This window comes from Hypanus sabinus, chromosome 1 (genome assembly GCF_030144855.1).
Source record: "Hypanus sabinus isolate sHypSab1 chromosome 1, sHypSab1.hap1, whole genome shotgun sequence".
Taxonomy (NCBI): Eukaryota; Metazoa; Chordata; class Chondrichthyes; order Myliobatiformes; family Dasyatidae; genus Hypanus; species Hypanus sabinus.
In genome coordinates, this window is record NC_082706.1 from 36,169,980 (window position 1) to 36,190,682 (window position 20,703).

Here is a 20,703-nt window from a genome sequence, read left to right on the forward strand (position 1 = left end):
CACTTAAGTTTAAAATTCTTATTCATACTGTCGAATTTCTCTTTTTCAATCACACCTACCAGCTGTACAGCCATGTTCCTTCAGTTCTAGCACAATGATCTAACCACTGACGGCCCAACTGCTGACAGTCATATGTTCAGCTGTCTTACCCTAGACTTTGAACTGTTTCCTTGAATATTTCCTTCTCTCTCCTTACTTATGGTTTTTAAATTCTCTACATTGACCTTTAGATCTTAGCCATCAGTCCCAAAATTCCTTTATCTGGCATGATGTCAAAGTTTATCTGATAAAACAAATATTACAACACTTGGGGTGTTTCATAACTTTAAAAATGATAAGTGCTGATACTTACAGTGCTGCAACAAAACACATCTTCCTTCTATCTGGTTTCCACGATAAAATGTGCAACTTACTAAACTTACTGACTTCTATTGCCAAATGAAATTCAAGTAGCCAGTTACAAGTAAATTTTGGGATAATGCCACCTACTATGTTCAGCACTATATACCAACCTGTCATGATAATGTATAATTGCAGTCAGCGCTCTCACGCAGATCCTGTAGCACATCAAGTGTACATGTTTGCTCAAAAAGTCCTTCAACCTAGGCAAAGAGAAAATTGAAGAGAGGGCACAATTAATACAAGTTAGTAGATAAGTTTCTGAGGAATGAAAAATTTTAAACTTCCCCTTCAAACCTCTCAGAAAATTTTCATTATTCTTCTCTTAACCAGATTCATCGAGATACTACAGTCAATTCATAATGAATCCTGTGTCAACACAGTCTTTGAATCATCTTGGACTGTTGGGCCGTAATGCTGACATATAACTGCATTTAGGCTTAGCACCAAGCTGACAAACCAAATGGTCTCTGAAAAATTTCTTTGAAATGTGTATCATTTAGATATTATAATCTCTCACCATTCCACACCCTGAGTTTCCACTGACCACTGGAAAATTGGATGAAAAGAGGTAGCTACAATAATAAATGCTAATTATGACTCAAAACCACAAGATGTAATCCCCTCCAATTTGATTCTGGAAAGGCATTAGTAAATTAGATGTGTTTTCAACACAATTCAATTGTTTCACTGTTTCATTGCCTACATTACTTTTTCAATACCAGATTACTCAATTAATACAACACCAGAGCAACACAGCATGGACACAGGCCCCTGAACAGCTGTACAAGGTGTCCCAACTCTTATACTCAATGTCCTGACTGATAAAGGAAAGTGCGTCATATGCTTTTTCATCACTTTGTTCTTGTGTGTCACTCTAGATCTTTACCCTTGTCCCTCATAATTTTATAAACCGTTACAAGGTCAACTCACAGCCTCTTTTCTTTTCCCACGAAGGGAATAAGCCTAGACTGTCTGATCTTTCCTTATAACTACATCTGGTGTAGATTCAAATACTGGTGAACCTTCCCCTCACTATTCCTGTTATACCAAACTTTCCCATAGGTGGCAACCAGAACTTATATTCAATGCCTCACCCCTTGGAAGCAAGTGTATCACCTTTACACTCTCGTGCTCACACCTCAATGAATGCTGAAATGTAAAGGTGACCAATGTAAACACCAATCATCTGTGCTTGTTTCTTTGGCAAGGAGTCCTGAACCAGCACTGATGACCCCCTCTCCAGGTCCCCTCTTAATCATGGACACTCCAATCTGGCCTTTTACCTCCCTTGAACATTCCATTTTCAACTGCCAATGTTATTTCAACTGTCTTGAATTCTCCATATCTTACTCCAACCTCATACTCTCCACTCAATCTGCACCTATCCCAACCTTGTCATCAAACTCACAGAGAAGGACAGTGCCATTTTTATCTGGTGGACTGACAAATACCTTACCAAGGCCAGACACGACTCTTGGTATCTATCCCTAGACCATGACACCACCAATGTATTCCAGCTGACTGCCTTTCAGACCAGAGATCTCATCGCTTCAGGGTATTTTCCTTTCACTGCCTCCAACCGGGAGTCTAATGTAGCTTTCTCTGTGTTGTTTTTTTTTGTGTAGTTCAGTCTAGTTTTTGTACTGTGTCATATAACACCATGGTCCTGAAAAATGTTGTCTCATATTTACTATGCACTGTACCAGCAGTTATGGATGAAATGACAATAAAAGTGACTTGATTTGACTCAACTTCACACCTCCTGCATCTATATCTACACTTGACTCCTGAATGTACCTCCTCATACCCTTGCTCTACCCTGTCTCTCCTTGGGCAGTCCCTTTCCATCTACATCCTGCACATGTATACACCTCTGTCACCTATCAGAGGTCTCAAGGCTTCTTCCTAGAACACAGAATCAAGCAGCCTCACTTCAACACTCTCATCAGTCTATCATTAGGAGTATGGGAGATCTGGTATGACAGAAAACTGACACCCGACTTGGTTCACTACTTAGCATCAGATCCAGTTGGCCTATCTACGTATTGCGTTAGGAATCCTTCCTGGACACCTTAAAAATTTACCTCATCTAAACCTTTTGCACTCAGGAGGTGCCAATCAATATTAGGGAAGGTGAAGTCCCTCATGACAGCAACACTGTTACTACTGCACCTTTCCAAAATGTGCCTCCCAATTTGCTCTTCGGTGTCTATGTTGCTATCTGGGGGCAGGGAGAAGGTGGCATAGAGTACTCCCAATAGAGTGGATTTCTCCCTTCTTGTTTCTGAGTTCACCCACATTGACTCAGAAGACGATGCCTCCATGACGTCCTCTCCTTCTGCAGCTGTGATACTATTCTTGATCATCAGTGCTACTCTGCCACCTCTTTTGCCTCCCTCCCTATCCCTTTTGAAAGATCTAAACCCCAGAACATTGAGCAATCATGCCTGCCCTTGTGACAGCCACTTCTTTATAATGGTTCCACAATGCTCTACATTCACCACTGTTACTGATGTTATGTGTTGCGTTAAAACAGACACACTTCAACGCATCTCACTGACTGCAATTCTGCCCTATCAACTGCCTACCCTTCCTCTCAATTTCACTAATGTTGCATCTAGCATCTATTTGTAGACCAACTGCTCCATTCACTGACCTATCACTCTGGTTCCCATCTCCCTGCCAAACCAAAAGTTTAAACCCTCCCCAACAGCTCTAGCAAATCTGCCCGCAAGGATATTGGCCCTCGTCAAATTCAGGTAAAGCCCATCCTTTTTGTACAAGTCATATCTTCCAGAAGAGATCCCAATGATTCACAAATCTGAAATACAGCCCCCTGCACCAATTCCTCAGCCACACATTTATCTGCCAAATCAACATATTCCTATTTTCACTTGCAAGTGGCATATGCAGCAATCCAAAGGTTACTACCCTTGAGGTCCTGCTTTTCAGCTTCCTACCTAACTCCCCATATTCTCTGTACACGACCTCATCCCTCTTCTTACTCATGTCGTTGGTATCAATATGTACCACAACTTCTGGCTGCTCATCCTTCCCCATCACAATGCGATAGACATGACCTGAGACGTCTCTAACCTTGCCAAGAAGGAGGCAACATAGCATCAAGAGTCTCTTTCACATGCACAGAATCTCCTGTCTACTCCCCTAATTAATCAATCCTCTATCGCCATTTCCCTTCTGAGCCATAGAGCCATACTTGGTGACAGAGACCCAGCCCCTTGGTTCACTACTTAGCATCAGATCTAATTGGCCTATCTATGTATTGCGTTAGGAATCCTGGTTAATTACTCTCCTGGTAGGTCATCTCCCCCCACCCCTGCCTCACCCCAACGGTATCCAAAGCGATATGGCTGTTATTTTATGGGAGTTATTCTGGTAAAAGGCCCATGACTTTCATTGTGTGCTGCGTCTGCGAGGCTGAGTCGGGCAGAGCTGTGGAAGTCCATAGCGTGGGTATTCCCTTCTGCTGCCGGTGTGGGATGGCAAGTCTGTCGGACTTGTGGAAACTGTGTGGTGATTTCTTTTGAACTTATAGTCCTTTTCACATCTTTGGACTTTTTTTTACTGTGCCCATGGTCTGTATTTTTATCAATTATGCTATTGTTTGCACTGTTGTAACTATATGTTGTAACTATGTGGTTTTGTGCAGGTCTTGCAGCTTTAGTTTTTGGTCTTGTTTTGTCTGTTGGATATTGGAGCTCCTTTCCGGGGAACGCGCTAAGATGGTAGTGCGATATTAATACGCAGCAGCCTCTCTGGACTCTGGATTGGGGATTGCCAAACGTTATGTGGATTTTCTGGTGTAGTCTGTTTTACCATATGCTTTTGTGATATCATTCTGGGGGAACGTTGTCTCATTTTTTAACTGCATTGTATTTGTGGTTTCTAAATGACAATAAACTGAATCTGAATCTGAACGACTAGTGGTGGTCTGCAGGGATCAATAATGGAACATTTGTTGTTTGTGATGCATGTAAATGACTTGGATGAAATGTAGATGGGTGGATTAAGAAAGCTTGTACATGATACAAAGGATTAGTAGCATTGTGGTAGTGTAGAAGATAAGCAAGATCCTACAGCAGGATACAGATCAGTTTCAGATATGGATGAAAAAATGTCAGATGGAGTTTAATTAGCCAAATGCAAATCTATCTCTTTTGAGAGATCAAAAATAAAGGGCAGTATATTGTTAGTGGCAAGACCCTTAACAGTGTTGACTAAGGGATCTCAGGGTCCAAGTTCGTAGCTCCCTGTAAGTTGCTACACAGGTTTATATGGTGGTTAAGAAGATATATGACATGCTTGCCTTTCTAAGTAGAAACATTAACTTCTGGAAGTTATGCTGCAGCTTTATAAGGTTCTAGTCAGGCTAAATTCTGGTTGCCTCATCAGAGGAAGGATGTGGATACTGGGGAGAGGGTACAGAAGGAAGGATGCTGTCTGTTAAGAAGAAAGGTTGCAGAGGTTCAGGGCAGATCTGATAGAGATTTATAAGATTTTGAGAGCTATAGGTAGACAACTGGAAGCTTTCTCCCTAGGGTCAAGATTTGTATAGCATAGGATATGCAATTTCAGGTGAAAAGGGGCATGTTGAAAAAAGATGCATGAGCAGTCAGAGTGGTGAGTGGAATACACTGCCAGTGGTTGTGGTGGAGGCAAATATGATCAAGGTGCTCAAGAGTCTTAAGTAGGCACATGGATGTTCAGATACTGGAGGGACATTAACAATAACAACAATTAGCAGCAGCCAAGTTCATGGCGCCATGGGTGGCTCTGCAGCACAGGAGGGAAGGAAAAGGAGTAGGAGAGCTATAGTGATAGGAGATTTGATTGTAAGGGGAACAGATAGGCATTTCTGAGGCTGCAAACGAGACTCCAGGATGGTATGTTGCCTCCCTGGTGCAAGGGTCAAGAATGTCTCTGAGCGGCTGCAGGACATTCTGGAGAGGGAGGGTGAACAGCCAGTGGTCGTGGTACACATAGGTACCAACGATATAGGTAAAAAATGGGATGAGGTCCTACAAGGTGAATTTAGGGAGTTAGGAGATAGGACCACAAAAGTAATAATCTCTGGATTACTACCAGTGCCACGTGCTAGTCAGAGTAGAAATAGGAGGATATTTCAGATGAATACGTGGCTTGAAAAATGGTGCAAGGGGGAGGGATTCAAATTTCTGGGGCATTGGAACCAGTTCTGGGGGAGGTGGGACCGGTATAAACAGGACGGACTTCATCTGGGCTGGACTGGAACCAATGTCCTAGGGGGAGCATTTGCTACTGCTGTTTAGGAGGATTTAAACTAATGTGGCAGGGGGATGGGTACAAGTGCAGAGAGACAGAGGGGTGTAAAATGAGGGTAGAAGCAAAAAGTAGTAAGGTGAAAAGTAAAAGTGGCAGGCAGGCAAATACAGGGCAAAAAGCAAAAAGAGCCACTTTTCAACATAATTGTATAAGGGCTAAGCGTGTTGTAAAAACAAGCCATTGTTCCCCAATGTTACTTACCATTTTTGCTTCTTACACTTACATGCTGACCTTGAACTCTTATTTTCTTGCATCTCATCAGATGTTCCCCCACAGTAGCTGCTCCCAATCTAACTACCTCAGGTCCTGTCCTATAGGATCATCTTAGCACAGTTTAGGGGTCTATTTCAAGGACCAATGTTGACATTTTCCCTGATGACTTTGAAAATTCGTGACTTAAGGTCACTGTTTCCAAAAGATCCCCCACAGGCACTTCCATCACTTTTCCTTCCTCAAATCCCCAAGGCAAGATCAAGTAGGGTTAGTAGAATTCTATACATACTGTACCTCTTTAATACACTCTTTGGCATTTTACAAGATGAAGCCATGCCCTCACACTGCAACACCACACCCTCCTGCATTTGTCCAGCCATTGCCTACACTTTTGCATTAAGCCACCATACCACTATTGCCAAAAGAAAAATCACTAGTACCAAAATGACAGTGATGAAAATTGGTATAAACACATCTACAAAATCTGCACTATTAACAAGGAAAGCAGCATTCTTACCATCCATTTGGCAAATATCCCACAATGGTTGTTCCAATCACTAACATGCTAATGCCAGTGATAGCCAGGGTAACCCTAAAAAAAATGTTGCAATTAGACCTACAAACATTCATAATTTTATCTTTCTATACATTTTTCATTCACATCCTTTTGTGCAGTCTCTCTTTAACAAAGCCTATTCATAAACAGTGGTACCTTGATGATTTACCAGTGAGCTGTCAGCTTTTGTGGCACCATGTCACATTAAAGCATCAGCGACTAAGAAACAGAAAAATGAATAAAATTAGAGGCTGTAAGATTATAGACTAAAAACATAAAAAGAAATGAAAAAAGAGCCTCAGAGCCACAAGAAAATCTGTTTCACTTAATGCTAGTGCAAAAGCTAATCCAAAACAGTTATTATTTTAGCACGGATTAAGTAACCACTTTAATCACATCATAGAACATGTAATCAGCCAGTGTAATTATCAACAGTTAATGGTCAGGCTTTAAATATCATTATGATAAAGTCTCATAATTGATTGATATTTCACTAAATCATAAAAAAACTGAATGGAACTGTCTGAGACATATTCAGAATACCCTACAAATACAATGCTGTGTTCACTTGCAGATAAAAACATAATTACTTTCACCAGGGAGGAGATACAAGAGCCTGACAACCCACACTCAACATTTTAGGAACAGCTTCTTCGCCTCTACCATCAGATTTGGTACTAGTTTATTAGATACAGTGAAAAGCTTGCTTTGCATTTCTGTAGTCCATGAACACTAGCTCACTATTCCTCTTTTGCATCTTATTTGCAAAATATATTTAATCAATATTTATTTATTATTGCAAGATACAGTATTTTTTATGTTTTGCACTGTTTTGCCACAAAACAAATTTCATGATACATGTATGTCAGTGATAAGAAACCTAATTCTGAAGCAATACTACCCAAAATGTTAACAGCATGGATGGCTGCAGACAGCAGACAGGAGAGGATGGAGCAAAGTACTGTCCAGTGTGAGTACATAAAATATTACGATACTGATAAAGGTTAAATATAAATTACAATGGACAATAGGGGAACCTTCTTCGGAGTTCAGAGGGAGTGGGATTCATTTCCAGGATTCTTGCAGAATTTAAAACAAACATTCCAGCTCTTACAATATTTTTGCTGCAGCAGAATGGAAGTCTATATCATAATCTGACTCCATCAGCCTCCTGTGAACTACAAGGACCTGACAGTCCTGCTTTCATTCAAGATCCAATGAACGACACAGGCCAACCAAGCATCTCTTGCGGCAATGTTTGTGTCACTATTATTTTATTCTTTAAACAGTATATTGGATACGGTTAGGATGAGCTCAAAGGGCTCAAGAAATAATGGGGGCTTGTAAGATATGTATTGGAATATAGGTTGAAAATTCAAATTGACAAGGGCAATCTGAAAGACAAGCTCAGGTTGTGTGTTCGAATGACCTCTTGGAACAATATATTGATAGAGCAATACCAGAGCTGTCTCAGATCTGTTATTATGCAGTAAGTAATGGAGTAACCAACTATAGAATTCTACCTTCTATGTTTAAATGAATAAAGTGCACATTTTGATACCTCTTAAATGCTGTCAGCAACAACCATTCCCTCTAGCAGTTCATTTCTAGTACTCACCATTCTCTGGGTGAAAAAGTTCCCCCTCAAATCTCCTCTAAAGCCCTTCACCCTTACCCTAAATATACAGTGACTTGAAAAAGCATTCAGCCCCCACAACTATTTTCACATTTTACTGTCTAATTTTCTTAATGTTAAAATATACTGCAGGAGGTTTTTTTCTGAGCTAATCTACAAAACATTGTGCATCATATCAAATTGAAAAGTTCCAAAATATGTCAACAATCTAATAAAAATTAAAAACCAAAATTGTGAGGCTGAAAAAGTATTCATCCCCTTTGGAATTACTATGCTAACGTTCCTCAGGTGCAATATACCAACTCACCCAATTTGTTGATGTAGAAAATTGGAGGATCACCTATTTTTACTGAATTCATAAGAATAAATACCCCTTCTTTCTGTAAGGTCCAACAGTATGGTAGATTTTCAACAGACAAAACCAAAATGAAAACAAAAGAGCATTCAAAATAAGACCGGTCATAGAGAAGCAAAATCTGGGGAAGGATACAAAACCATCTCAAAGGTACTGAACATAGCTCACAGCCCAGTGCAGTCCATGGTGAAAAAGTGGAAAAATATGAAACCACACCCAAAAGGGTCAGGCCACCCCTCTAAACTTAATCACCAGAGAAGAATGGCACTTGGAAGAGACGCTATTGACGGCAACAGTCACTCTGAGTGCAGTGCAGAAGTCAGTGGCTGTAACTGGAGATGAAGTTCATGGCTTCACAATCTCTTCGACCTTGCACAAAAAGGGTATTTATGAGAGTGGCAAAGAAGCAGCCCTGGCTAAAAAAAGGCATATCCTTGCCCAGAAAGACTTTGCAAAGCGTCACTTAGAAGATACTGGAAAGATGTGGATGAAGGTCTTCTAGTCAGATGAGTCCAAATTGGAATATTTTAGACTTAACACTAAGCAGTGCATGTGGTGAAAATCTAAGACCATCCCTATTGTAAAGTATGGTGAAGGTAGCATCATGCTATGGGGATGCTTTTCAGCAACAGTGACTGGAAATCTAGTTAGGATTGATGGGAAGGTGAATGCTGCTAATTACAGAGAAATCCTAGATAAAAACCGGCTAGCTTGTGCCAGAAAGTTTAATCTGGGGAAGAAGTTCATCTTTCAGCAGGACAACAACCTAAAGCACACTGTCAGAGCAACTATGGAGTGGCTTCAATTGATGTTGTTGAGTGGCCCAGTCAGAGTCCTGACCTTCACCCAATCGAACATCTCTAGCAAGACTGTTGTCCACCACTACTCCCCAACAAATCTGGCACAAGCTTGAGCAATTTTGCAAGGAGCAATGGGCAAATATTGCTCCATCATGTTGTGTAAAGCTAATAGAGACTTATCTAAAAAGACTACTGCCTGTAATAACTGTGAGAGGTGATTCAACTTAGCAAAGAGGAATGAACACTTTCGAACCACTGACATTTCAGTTTTTGATTTTTTATTTTTACATGCTTTACAGTTTTCCCTGTCTTTTGGGTTCTACTGTGGAAAAAAGGAGCATATGATTCACAAGTTAAAGTTCTCAGTTAAATTGATCAAAATCTCTGGTTGTAATATTAATTTATGTGAACAAAAGGTTGGGGGCTGAATACAAGGCACTGTATATCTGCTAGTTTGATTTATCTCTGACAGGAGGAAAAACATCCTGTGGTCTACTTTGTAATATTACATTTCTCAATTATATCCCCTTTCCAGGAAAACAAGATATACCCAACCTGACCAGTCTCTCCTTATAATCAAAACATTTACCCTAGTATTTAGAGCTGAGATGGTTGATGCCACCTTTCTTTAGATAAAAGGAGACTTTAGTTGATGGATAGCTAATCTTTGATTTCTATTGTTTTCAATCTTACTGAGGCTTCTTGTGTGGAACTCTCCTTCAAATCTCCATTGATGTCAAAGTAAAGTTGCTCTCACATCCTTCCTAGAATTCAGTTCTTTTGTTGATGTTTAATCCAAAGCTATAAGACCTAGAGCTGAGTGGTTAGCAATCAATGAACAAGTTCTGGAGAATAGTGTTGTCCCACAGCACTTTCTTTCCTCATGCTAATGATTGACAGCAAAATGGTTGGACAGCAATTGGTCTGAACTTATACATTCTCTATACATGACATAACTAAGCACATTTCCACACTACGCAACAGCTAGAGAGGTATTTCCAGTGCTATCATTAACAGAAACACTGCCAGGCTGATAGCGTCCAATATTCTCTACCATTTGCTGATAATCAAATTGCTTTAAGACAGGCTGAAATACAGGAGGGATTTCAGGAAAACAGCAAAATAGATCGTGCATTCAGCATTTCAGGCCAAAGGTTGCAAGCACCTCAGTTTTGCCCCTACACTTTTCTTCTCATACTAGGGCACATATCAATGGTAATGCAGCTAAACATCAAGGGGAGGCTATCACTGAGAAGCTGTTTCTAGGAACAATCTCTTCCTCTTAGTTGTTTAACTCTTTACCAACTTGTGACCAGATGTAGTTGGACTGCAGCGCTTCGATCCAATCTGATGCTTTGGGACACTTGATCGAATATTCCATGCAACCTTTGCTGCTTAGCACATTACCTCATACATAAATGCCCTTTTCACACACTCACCAAGTTAACTCCTCATTCTTACATATACTCAGTGGTGGTCCCCGTATGCTTTGTGACATCCAGGGCTGCTCAGTCCTCTAGCTTAATTGCAATGGAAGAGAAGGAATGTATCCAACCATGAGATTGCAGCAGAATGTGATTCTTCTGTTGCTGATACCCTGCTGTGACTCATTATCAAGCTGTATTGAGTCGCTATACCCATTTAGAATCTCCCATTCAGCTCAATAACGCTGCCTAGTAACATGAGAAATTAACCAGTTCAAAGATGGGACTTTGCAGACACAAAGAGTGATCAGAAATGCCAACGTGCAGCTCGCCTCAACACTTGTCAGATCTGTTCCGGTAATTAAACTTCAGGTCTCAGCCAGCTTCAATGATGATGCTACTGAATAACTTATGGAAATAGTCATTGAAGTTCTGACTTAGATACAAAGATTAAAATAAAAATAGTGAATCTGTTCACTCCTTTATAAAAATCTTTCTTCTTGTCATCATGAGTTTTATCTTCACTCTCATAAGCCACTTCTATCATGCATTTGCTAGTTCCCATTTAAAGCTATCATTAAACCTCACATTAGTGTTAGCAATATAGAGTTAATCTGGATAATTAATTGTGATGCAAAGCTTGATTTCCCAATACTAACCCATTTTCCCTTTAAAACAAAGTAGCAGCCACCAAAATATTTTGCACTGCTTCAGTATATGAACTGTCAGGGGGCGGAGCTTAGTCAAGATGGTGCTAGACGGTGACTCTTTTGCTTGCATCTTTGGAAGCAGTTCTATTTCCATCCTTAATATCTCTATTTTTCCCTTTCAGGTTTCCTTTGAAGACCCTGACCTGGAGTTGCACACTGACTTCGGTTCTTTGCAGGAATGGGACCCGCTATCAGGGTGTCACGACTGGCCGTTATCCGACATGCCAAGGGCGCGGCCTAAGAGCTTAGCTTGCCTTTGGAGGCCTAGGATCTCAGGGCTCTGGAGATGGGCGGATCGAAGGTCAGTGTCCCAGACCAGTGCGTCGTGGGAGCTGGAAGATCTTTGGCTGTGTGCCCAGAGATCTGAGATCCTTGAAACAGAGCTTGGAAAAAGCCACGCAATGGACTTTTAACATCGTAAACTAGTGAGTTGTTTATTATGTCTCCCTTCAAAGACATCTCTTTCTCCCTTATTACGGAGAGAGAGAGAAACTGTGGTATGTTGAATACCAGGTGAATGTATAGTCTTTGGAGTACTGCAAGAATGTGTCTTTGCTGTACGCTTGAGTGTTTGGTGGCGGGTGCTGATGCTTTTTTTTGCTGGTGTAAGGGGAGGGAGGATCGGTGTTTGCTGCTGCTTACAAGTGGGAAGGAGGGGAGCTGGTGGGGGGGTGATTTGGGGTTCTAACATTTAACCGTTTTTGTGGATGGCTGGGAAGAAAAAGCATTTCAGGATGTATATTGTACACATTTCTCTAACATTAAATGTACTTTTGAAACCTCTGAAATTTACAATTGAGTGTGGAAATCTAAATGCACTCCAAGATCCACTCTTCTAGTGTGACAATTAAAGTCTTTTTCCATCTCTTCCATTCTTCTGCTGAAATCCAGGTGTCAACACTAGCTTCAATGTCAAAGCTACGGAAGAGGAATGGAATACAGAAAATCATAACGGGAGATAATATGGCAGTAGGTTGCTCAGTCCCAGGGCAACTTATTCAAATGTGCCATCCATATGTATGTCTGCCTAGAGATCCTAATCTGAACAAGCCAAACCCCTAGTATTTCATAAAAGCTACTGAAATAAATCAGGAGAAATTCTGAGAATCTGCAAGAGCATTTAATATGCACGAAGTCTCATTCTACCAGCAGGTGTAACGTGAAACAATAACATATCACCTACATCATATCAAATATATACCTACCTCAATGGAAGTAGAAAGCAGTATCGTACAAAAACACCCAGTCCCCAGAGGACAGTCAGTCGAAGGCTAATATATTGAAAATTATTATTTGTTCTTGTCAACAAATTCCAAGATTCTAATTCCTCAGCAGAAAATCGTTTTGTTACTTCATCATCCACAATAGTCTCGACACCCTTCCTACAGAAGTAGAAGATATCAGACATTTCAAATTCTCGACTGTCCAGGGCTCTGTTGTTGCCACTCTGCCTCATCTGCTTTATTTCCTCCTCCAGAGATGTGGGTTCTTTCTTTATAATCCCTGTAATAGAAAACAAAAGTGTCGCTTTTGCTGGTTTGAAACATGAAAAACTTCTGAACTAACTTGCTCAGATCACACATACCTGAAGTGTGCTGCCATGAGATTTTTACTGTATGGCCATTGACACCTCCCACTTATGAGAAATTAAAATCTTTTTCACTTTGTTCTTTTACATGTTTTTATTTAAAATGAGATGCGTGTGCACCTGCTTCCAGAAGGGAACAAAGCCTGTGAATGTGAACTGCACCAAACTGAAGACTAACAGTGACCTCACTGGCCTTGCCAGTGATATGAACTCTGAAAGTGCTAGCACTGGCAAGGTCAGCAGCTATAATGCTGTACAGTGGCTAGATAGGACATTTCAGAGTCAACCACATTGCTGTAGGTCAGGAGTCATGCATAGGCACTTCCATTGGCATTATTTTTAAAATTCAGATGATTAAGCGAATTAAAATTCCACATATAAAATTCCTCGTGCCTAAATGATGAGGCATTTAGTCATCCATGGTTGCACTTACATCCATCATCATGAAGTGTTTCGAGAGGCTCGTCATGAGACACATCAAGACCCTGCTGCCCCCTCACTGGACCCCCTGCAGTTTGCGTACCGTCCCAACTGCTCAACAGATGACGCCATTGCCACCACCCTCCACCTGGCCCTAACCCACCTGGACAAAAAAGACACATACGTTCGGATGCTGTTCATAGACTTCAGTTCAGCATTCAACACAATCATCCCTCAGAAACTGATTGGAAAGCTGAGCCTACTGGGCCTGGACACCTCCCTCTGCAACTGGATCCTAGACTTCCTGACTGGGAATCTCAGTCAGTCGGGATCGGGAGCAGCATCTCCAACACCATCACACCGAGCACGGGGGCTCCCCAGGGCTATGTGCTCAGTCCACTGCTGTTCATTCTGCTGACCCACGACTGTGTTGCAACACACAGCTCGAACCACGTAATCAAGTTCGCCGATGACACGACCGTGGTGGGTCTCATCAGCAACAATGATGAGTCAGCTTACAGAGAGGAGGTGCAGTGACTAACAGACTGGTGCAGAGCCAACAACCTGTCTCTTAATGTGAACAAAACAAAGGAGATGGTTGTTGACTTCAGGAGGGTACGGAGCAACCACTCCCCGCTGAACATCGACGGCTCCTCGGTAGAGATCATTAAGAGCACCAAATTTCTTGGTGTTCACCTGGCTGAGAGTCTCACCTGGTCCCTCAACACCAGCTCCATAGCAAAGAAAGCCCAGCAGCGTCTCTACTTTCTGCGAAGGCTGAGAGAAGTCCAACTCCTACCCCCCCCATCCTCATCACATTCTACGGGGGTTGTATTGAGAGCATCCTGAGCAGCTGCATCACTGCCTAGTTCGGAAATTGCACCATCTCAAATCGCAAGACCCTGCAGTGGACAGTGAGGTCAGCTGAGATCATCGGGGTCTCTCTTCCCACCATCACGGATGTTTACACTACACGCTGCATCCTCAAAGGAAACAGCATTATGAAGGACCCCATGCACCCCTCATACAATCTCTTCTCCCTCCTGCCATCTGTGAAAAGGCTCCAAAGAATTTGGGCTCTCACGACCAGACTATGTAACAGTTTCTTCCCCCAAGCTATCAGACTCCTCAATACCCAGAGCCTGGACTGACACCTTATTGCCCTATTATCCTGTTTATTACTTAATGTAATACCTGCATTGTTTTTGTGCACTTTATGCAGTCCTGCGTAGGTCTGTAGTCTAGACAAACAGACAGACATACTTTATTGATCCCAAGGGAAATTGGGTTTCGTTACAGTTGCAACAACCAATAACAGAGTAGAAATATAGCAAAATAAAACCAGAAATAATTAAATGATAATAAGTAAATTATGCCAAGTTGAAATAAGTCCAGGACCAGCCTATTGGCTCGGGGTGTCTGACACTCCGAGGGAGGAGTTGTAAAGTTTGATGGCCACAGGCAGGAATGACTTCCTATGACGCTCAGTGTTGCAACTCGGTGGAATGAGTCTCTGGCTGAATGTACTCCTGTGCCTAACCAGCACATTATGGAGTGGATGGGAGACATTGTCCAAGACGGCATGCAACTTGGACAGCATCCTCTTTTCAGACACCACCGTCAGAGAGTCCAGTTCCACCCCCACAACATCACTGGCCTTGCGAATGAGTTTGTTGATTCTGTTGGTGTCTGCTACCCTCAGCCTGCTGCCCCAGCACACAACAGCAAACATGACAGCACTGGCCACCACAGACTCATAGAACATCCTCAGCATTGTCCGGCAGATGTTAAAGGACCTCAGTCTCCTCAGGAAATAGAGACGGCTCTGACCCTTCTTGTAGACAGCCTCAGTGTTCTTTGACCAGTCCAGTTTATTGTCAATTCGTATCCCCAGGTACTTGTAATCGTCCACCATGTCCACACTGACCCTTTGGATGGAAACAGGGGTCACCGGTGCCTTGGCCCTCCTCAGGCCCTCCTAGTGTAGCTTTCTCTGTGTTGCTGTTTTGTTTTTTTTTACGTAGTTCAGTCTAGTTTTTGTACTGTGTCATGTAACACCATTGTCCTGAAAAACTTTATCTCATTTTTACTATGTACTGTACCAGCAGTTATGGTCAAAATGACAATAAAAGTGACTTGACTTGACATTGTTTTGTGGGACTGAACTCTAGCATTCTGACTGTTAATCTAAATCTCTGGGTTGCTAAACATCCAAAATTTCTGATTCCCTTCCTCCACAAATTGCCATGGCCTTGTATTTATTTAAGCAACACAAAACAAAACGCTGGAGAAGCTCAACAGGCCAGGCAGCATCTATGGAAAAGAGTCAACAGTCAATGTTTTGGGTCAAAACTCTTCATCAAGACTCAGAAGCAGATGGCATTTTTACAGGAGACAGGGTGGGAAGTGGTATAGCCCAGGGAGCTGTGAGAACAAAGGATATCAGGAGATAACCTGTCTTCAGTGTTGGAGACCGAGAAATCGAGGAAGGGGAGGGAGATCTTTATTGATGTACAGAGCAGAATAGACCCTTCGAGCCACACCACCCTGCAACCCATGATTTAACCCAAGCCTAACTACAGGACAATTTACAATGGCCAATTTGCCTACCAGTATGTCTTTGGACTGTGGGGAGAAAACGAAGCACCCAGAGAAAACCCACGTATTCCACAGGAAGGACGTATAGATGCCTTACAGATGAAGTTGGAATGGAACTCTGCACTCCGAAGGAAAAGGAAAAGAAGGAAAAGGAGGTGGGGTGGCTATGTTAATAAAGCAAGAAATCACTGCAATAAAGCGAAATGATATTGGCTCAAAGGATCAGGATAACGAAACAATTTGGGTAGAAATAAGAAATAGTAAAGGGAAAAAAGCATTGGTGGGAGTAGTCTATAGGCCTCCAAACAGCTGTAACTCTGTTGGTCGGAGCATAAATCAGGAAATAGTTGGGGCTTGTAATAAGGGAACAGCTATAATTATGGGGGATTTTAACTTTCATATTGACTGGACTAATCAAGTTGGACACGGCAGTCTTGAAGAAGAGTTAATTGAGTGTATTCGGGATGGGTTCCTTGAACAATACGTTACTGAGCCGACAAGGGGGCAAGCAGTCTTAGATCTGGTCCTGTGTAATGAGACAGGACTAATAAAAAATGTCCTAGTAAAAGATCCCCTTGGAACGAGTGACCATTACATGGTCGAATTCCATATTCAATTAGAGGATGAGAGGGTTGGATCTCAAACAAGCGTACTGAGCTTAAATAAAGGAGACTATGATGGTATGAGAGCGGAATTGCTTAAGATGGATTGGGAAAATAGATTAAAGGGTAGATCAGTACTTGATCAGTGGTGTATATTTAAGGAGTTATTTTACAACTATCAAGAAAAATATATTCCACTGAAGAAAAAAAGGGTGTAAAAGAAAAAATAGTTATCCGTGGCTAAGTAAAGAAATAAAGCAAAGTATACGACTAAAAAGAAAGTTATATAAGGTAGCTAAATCTAGTGGGAAGATTGAAGATCGAGAAGCTTTTAAAGATCAGCAGCAAATAACAAAAAGATTGATTAAGAAGGGGAAGATAGATTATGAAAGTAAATTGGTGAAAAACATAAAAACAGATAGTAAGAGTTTTTATAGTTACATAAAAAGAAAAAGGGTGGCTAAAGTAAATGTTGGTCCCCTAGAAGATGAGACCAGGAAATTAATGGTAGGGGACATGGAGATGGTGGAAACGCTGAACAAATATTTTGTATCATTTTTTACAGTAGAGGACACTCAAAATATCCCAACACTGGATAAACAGGGGGCTAGGGGGAGAGAAGCTAACTACGATTCAAATCACCAAGGAAATGGTACTTGATAAATTAATGAGACTGAAGGTGGATAAATCCCCTGGACCGGATGGCTTGCATCCTAGGGTCTTAAGGGAAGTGGCTGTCGGGATTGTGGATGCATTTATGATAATTTTTCAAAACTCGCTGGACTCGACAATGGTCCCGGCAGATTGGAAAAATGCTAATGTAACTCCTTTATTTAAAAAGGGCAATAGACAGAAGGCTGGGAATTATAGGCCAGTTAGCCTAACATCTGTGGTTGGCAAAATGTTGGAATCGATAATTAAGGAAACAGTAACAGGGCATTTGGATAAACATAGCTTAATAGAACAAAATCAGCATGGCTTTACAAAAGGGAAGTCATGTTTGACAAATTTGTTGGAGTTCTTTGAGGACATAACATATAGGGTAGATAAAGGGGAACCAGTGGATGTGGTGTATTTGGACTTCCAAAAGGCATTTGACAAGGTGCCACACCAAAGGTTATTACTTAAAGTAAAAAATCATGGGATTGGGGATAATATTCTGGCATGGGTGGAGGATTGGCTTTCTAACAGAAAACAGAGAGTTGGGATAAATGGTTTATTCTCAGACTGGCAGTTGGTGACTAGTGGTGTTCCGCAGGGGTCGGTGTTGGGACCCCAACTCTTTACAATCTATATTAATGATTTGGAGAAAGGGACTAAGTGCAATGTATCGAAGTTTGCTGATGACACAAAGATAGGAGGGAGTGTAATGAGTGCGGAGTACATTGAAACCCTGCAGGGGGACATAGATAGGCTGAGTGATTGGGCAGACATTTGGCAGATGAAATATAATACTGACAAGTGTGAGGTCTTGCACTTTGGCAGGAAAAATAATAGAGCAATTTATTATCTAAATGGAGAGAAACTGGAAAGTGCTTCTGTGCAAAAGGATCTGGGGGTCCTGGTGCAGGAAACACAAAAAGTTAGTATGCAAGTGCAGCAGGTGGTCAAGAAGGCCAATGGAATGCTGGCTTTTATTGCTAGGGAGATGGAGTATAAGAACAGGGAGGTCTTACTGCAGTTGTACCGGGTATTGGTGAGACCACACCTGGAGTACTGCGTACAGTTCTGGTGTCCGTATCTAAGAAAGGACATACTGGCTCTCGAGGCAGTGCAGAGAAGGTTCACTAGGTTAATTCTGGGGATGGGTGGGTTGATGTATGATGAGAGGTTGAGTAGATTGGGACTCTACTCATTGGAGTTCTGAAGAATGAGAGGCGATCTTATTGAAACATATAAGATTGTGAAAGGGCTTGATCGGGTGGATGCGGGGAGAATGTTCCCAATGATGGGTGAAACTAGGACTAGGGGGCATAATCTTAAAATAAGGGGATGCCGTTCCAGGACTGAGATGAGGAGAAATTTCTTCACTCAGAGGGTAGTTGGGCTGTGGAATTTACTGCCCCAGAGAGCTGTGGAAGCTACTACACTCAATAAATTCAAAACGGAGATAGACATTTTCTTGGATAAAAATGGCATTAGGGGATATGGTGAGCGAACAGGTAAGTGGACATGAGGCTAGGTTTAGATCAGCCATGTGATCTCCTGGGCCAGTTTTCGATAGCCTGGATGGGTCGGAGAGGAATTTTCCAGATTTTTTCTCCTCAATTGGCAATTCGTTTTTTTTTCCCCCCGGGTGATCACATGGGTTTGGGTGGGATGAATAATAAAATAAAATGGGCGTCATGGTGCCCTGTTGGTTGGCACTGTTGCCTTGTGGGATTCGGTGATAACTAGAGTTAAAATTGGATCAGCCATGATCTTGTTGAATGGCGGAGCAGGCTTGATTGGCCTACTCCTGCTCCTATCTCTTATGTTATGTATGTTATGAAACCCTGAGCTGTAATAGCATTGCGCTAGCCACTAAACTACCATGGTACTCCACGCGCACCACAACCAATATTCTAATGGTGCCTTCTCTGTTAGAACATTAACACAAAGTACACTGCAGTTGCTGAGGTCAAAGCAACACATACAACACGCTGGAGGAATTCAGCAGGTCCGGCAGCATCTGTGGAAACGAGCAGTCAACATTTCGGGCCGAAACCATTCATCAGGACTGAAGAGGGAGGGAGCAGGGGCCCTATAAAGAAGGTGGGGGGAGGGTGGGAAGGAGAAGGCTGGTAGGTGCCAGGTGAAAAACCAGTAAGGGGAAAGATCAAGGGGTGGGGGAGGGAAAGCAGGGAGGGAAAAGGCAGGAAAGGTGAAGAAGGAATGTAAGGGGAAAGCACTATGGGTAGAAGAAGAAGGCGGAATCATGAGAGAGGGAAACTAGGATTGGGGAAGGGAGGGGGAGGGAATTACCGGAAGTTGGAGAACTCGTTTCACTCTGCCTCCTCCTCCAGCTGCCTATCACCTCTCATGATTCCGCCTTCTTCAACTACCCACAGTGCTTTCCCCTTACACTCGTTCTTCACCTTTCACCCAAGCTTATTACTGCAAGACTGAGGCTTGCAAAATTAATGATCACCAGCAGAAAGATAGCTGTAGTATAGGGTTGTTGCTCACAAGGTGTCAGTACTGGAGACCACTGCTGTTGTTGATATCTATTACTGACTGAACATAGGTAGCTCGAACAAAATTTCCAAATTACAGATGATACAAAATTTGGAAGTATAGCGAATGGTAAATATAATGATAATAGACAATGAGCAAACAAGAGGCTGGCTGAATAGATAAATAAGTGACAGATGAAATTTAATATCGCGAAGATATACGTACCATATAATGGCAGATTAAAAAAAGAGACAATACAGGTTAAATTGCAGTTCTTAACTCAGTGCCCGAACTGAAGGTCTAAGTGTATAAGCATATAAGTTCTTGAATGTCATAGAAAATTTGGAGAGACTGGTTACTGAAGCATATGGAACCTATAAACAGAATTAAAATGTGTCAAATCAGGACATTGAATACAAGCACAACTGAAGTGTATGTTTAGTTCTAGTTACTGCACAGTGTGTAAGTTCTAGAGAAGGTGCTGATTGATTCCCAGAATGAGATGTCTTATTGTAATGAGACTTGGAGAAGCTGAGGTTTTTCTCCTTCAGGAAAAAAAGTGAGATGAAATTTCAGAGGTGAAGAAGATTATAACTGGTTTAGATAGAGTAAACAGAGGGAAGCTGTTCCTATTTTGTTTCTTGATGGTCCCTCTGAATCAACTTGACTTAATAGTCCCATTAGTCTATAGTACAAGGACCTGCAAACAGATTTGCAGTTCTGAACAAAAGGCGCAAAGGCAATGTGAAAAAGAATACATTTCAAGTCAAGTCACTTTTTATTGTCATTTCGACCATAACTGCTGGTACAGTACACAGTAAAAATGAGACAATGTTTTGTTCAGGACCATGGTGTTACATGACACAGTACAAAAACTAGACTGAACTACGTAAAAAACAACACAGAAAAAAACACGCTACA

At 41.7% G+C, this 20,703-nt stretch overlaps 1 protein-coding gene across 2 annotated transcripts in view; it reads right to left on the reverse strand.

The window, feature by feature from the left end:
* The window catches only part of gpat4 (glycerol-3-phosphate acyltransferase 4), a 100,685-nt gene that overhangs the window by 46,974 nt on the left and 33,008 nt on the right, over positions 1 to 20,703 (reverse strand). The window contains exons 1-4 of one of the 2 annotated variants that reach the window (XM_059967343.1): positions 12,624 to 12,682; positions 6,650 to 6,712; positions 6,455 to 6,529; positions 513 to 602 (exon numbers count right to left, since the gene is read on the reverse strand). In XM_059967343.1, the coding sequence (XP_059823326.1) occupies positions 513 to 602; positions 6,455 to 6,501 (137 nt within the window). In that variant the 5' untranslated portion in view covers positions 6,502 to 6,529; positions 6,650 to 6,712; positions 12,624 to 12,682. Of the gene's footprint in view, positions 1 to 512; positions 603 to 6,454; positions 6,530 to 6,649; positions 6,713 to 12,623; positions 12,922 to 20,703 lie in introns of those variants that run through there. The other variant, XM_059967335.1, reaches the window with a different exon arrangement.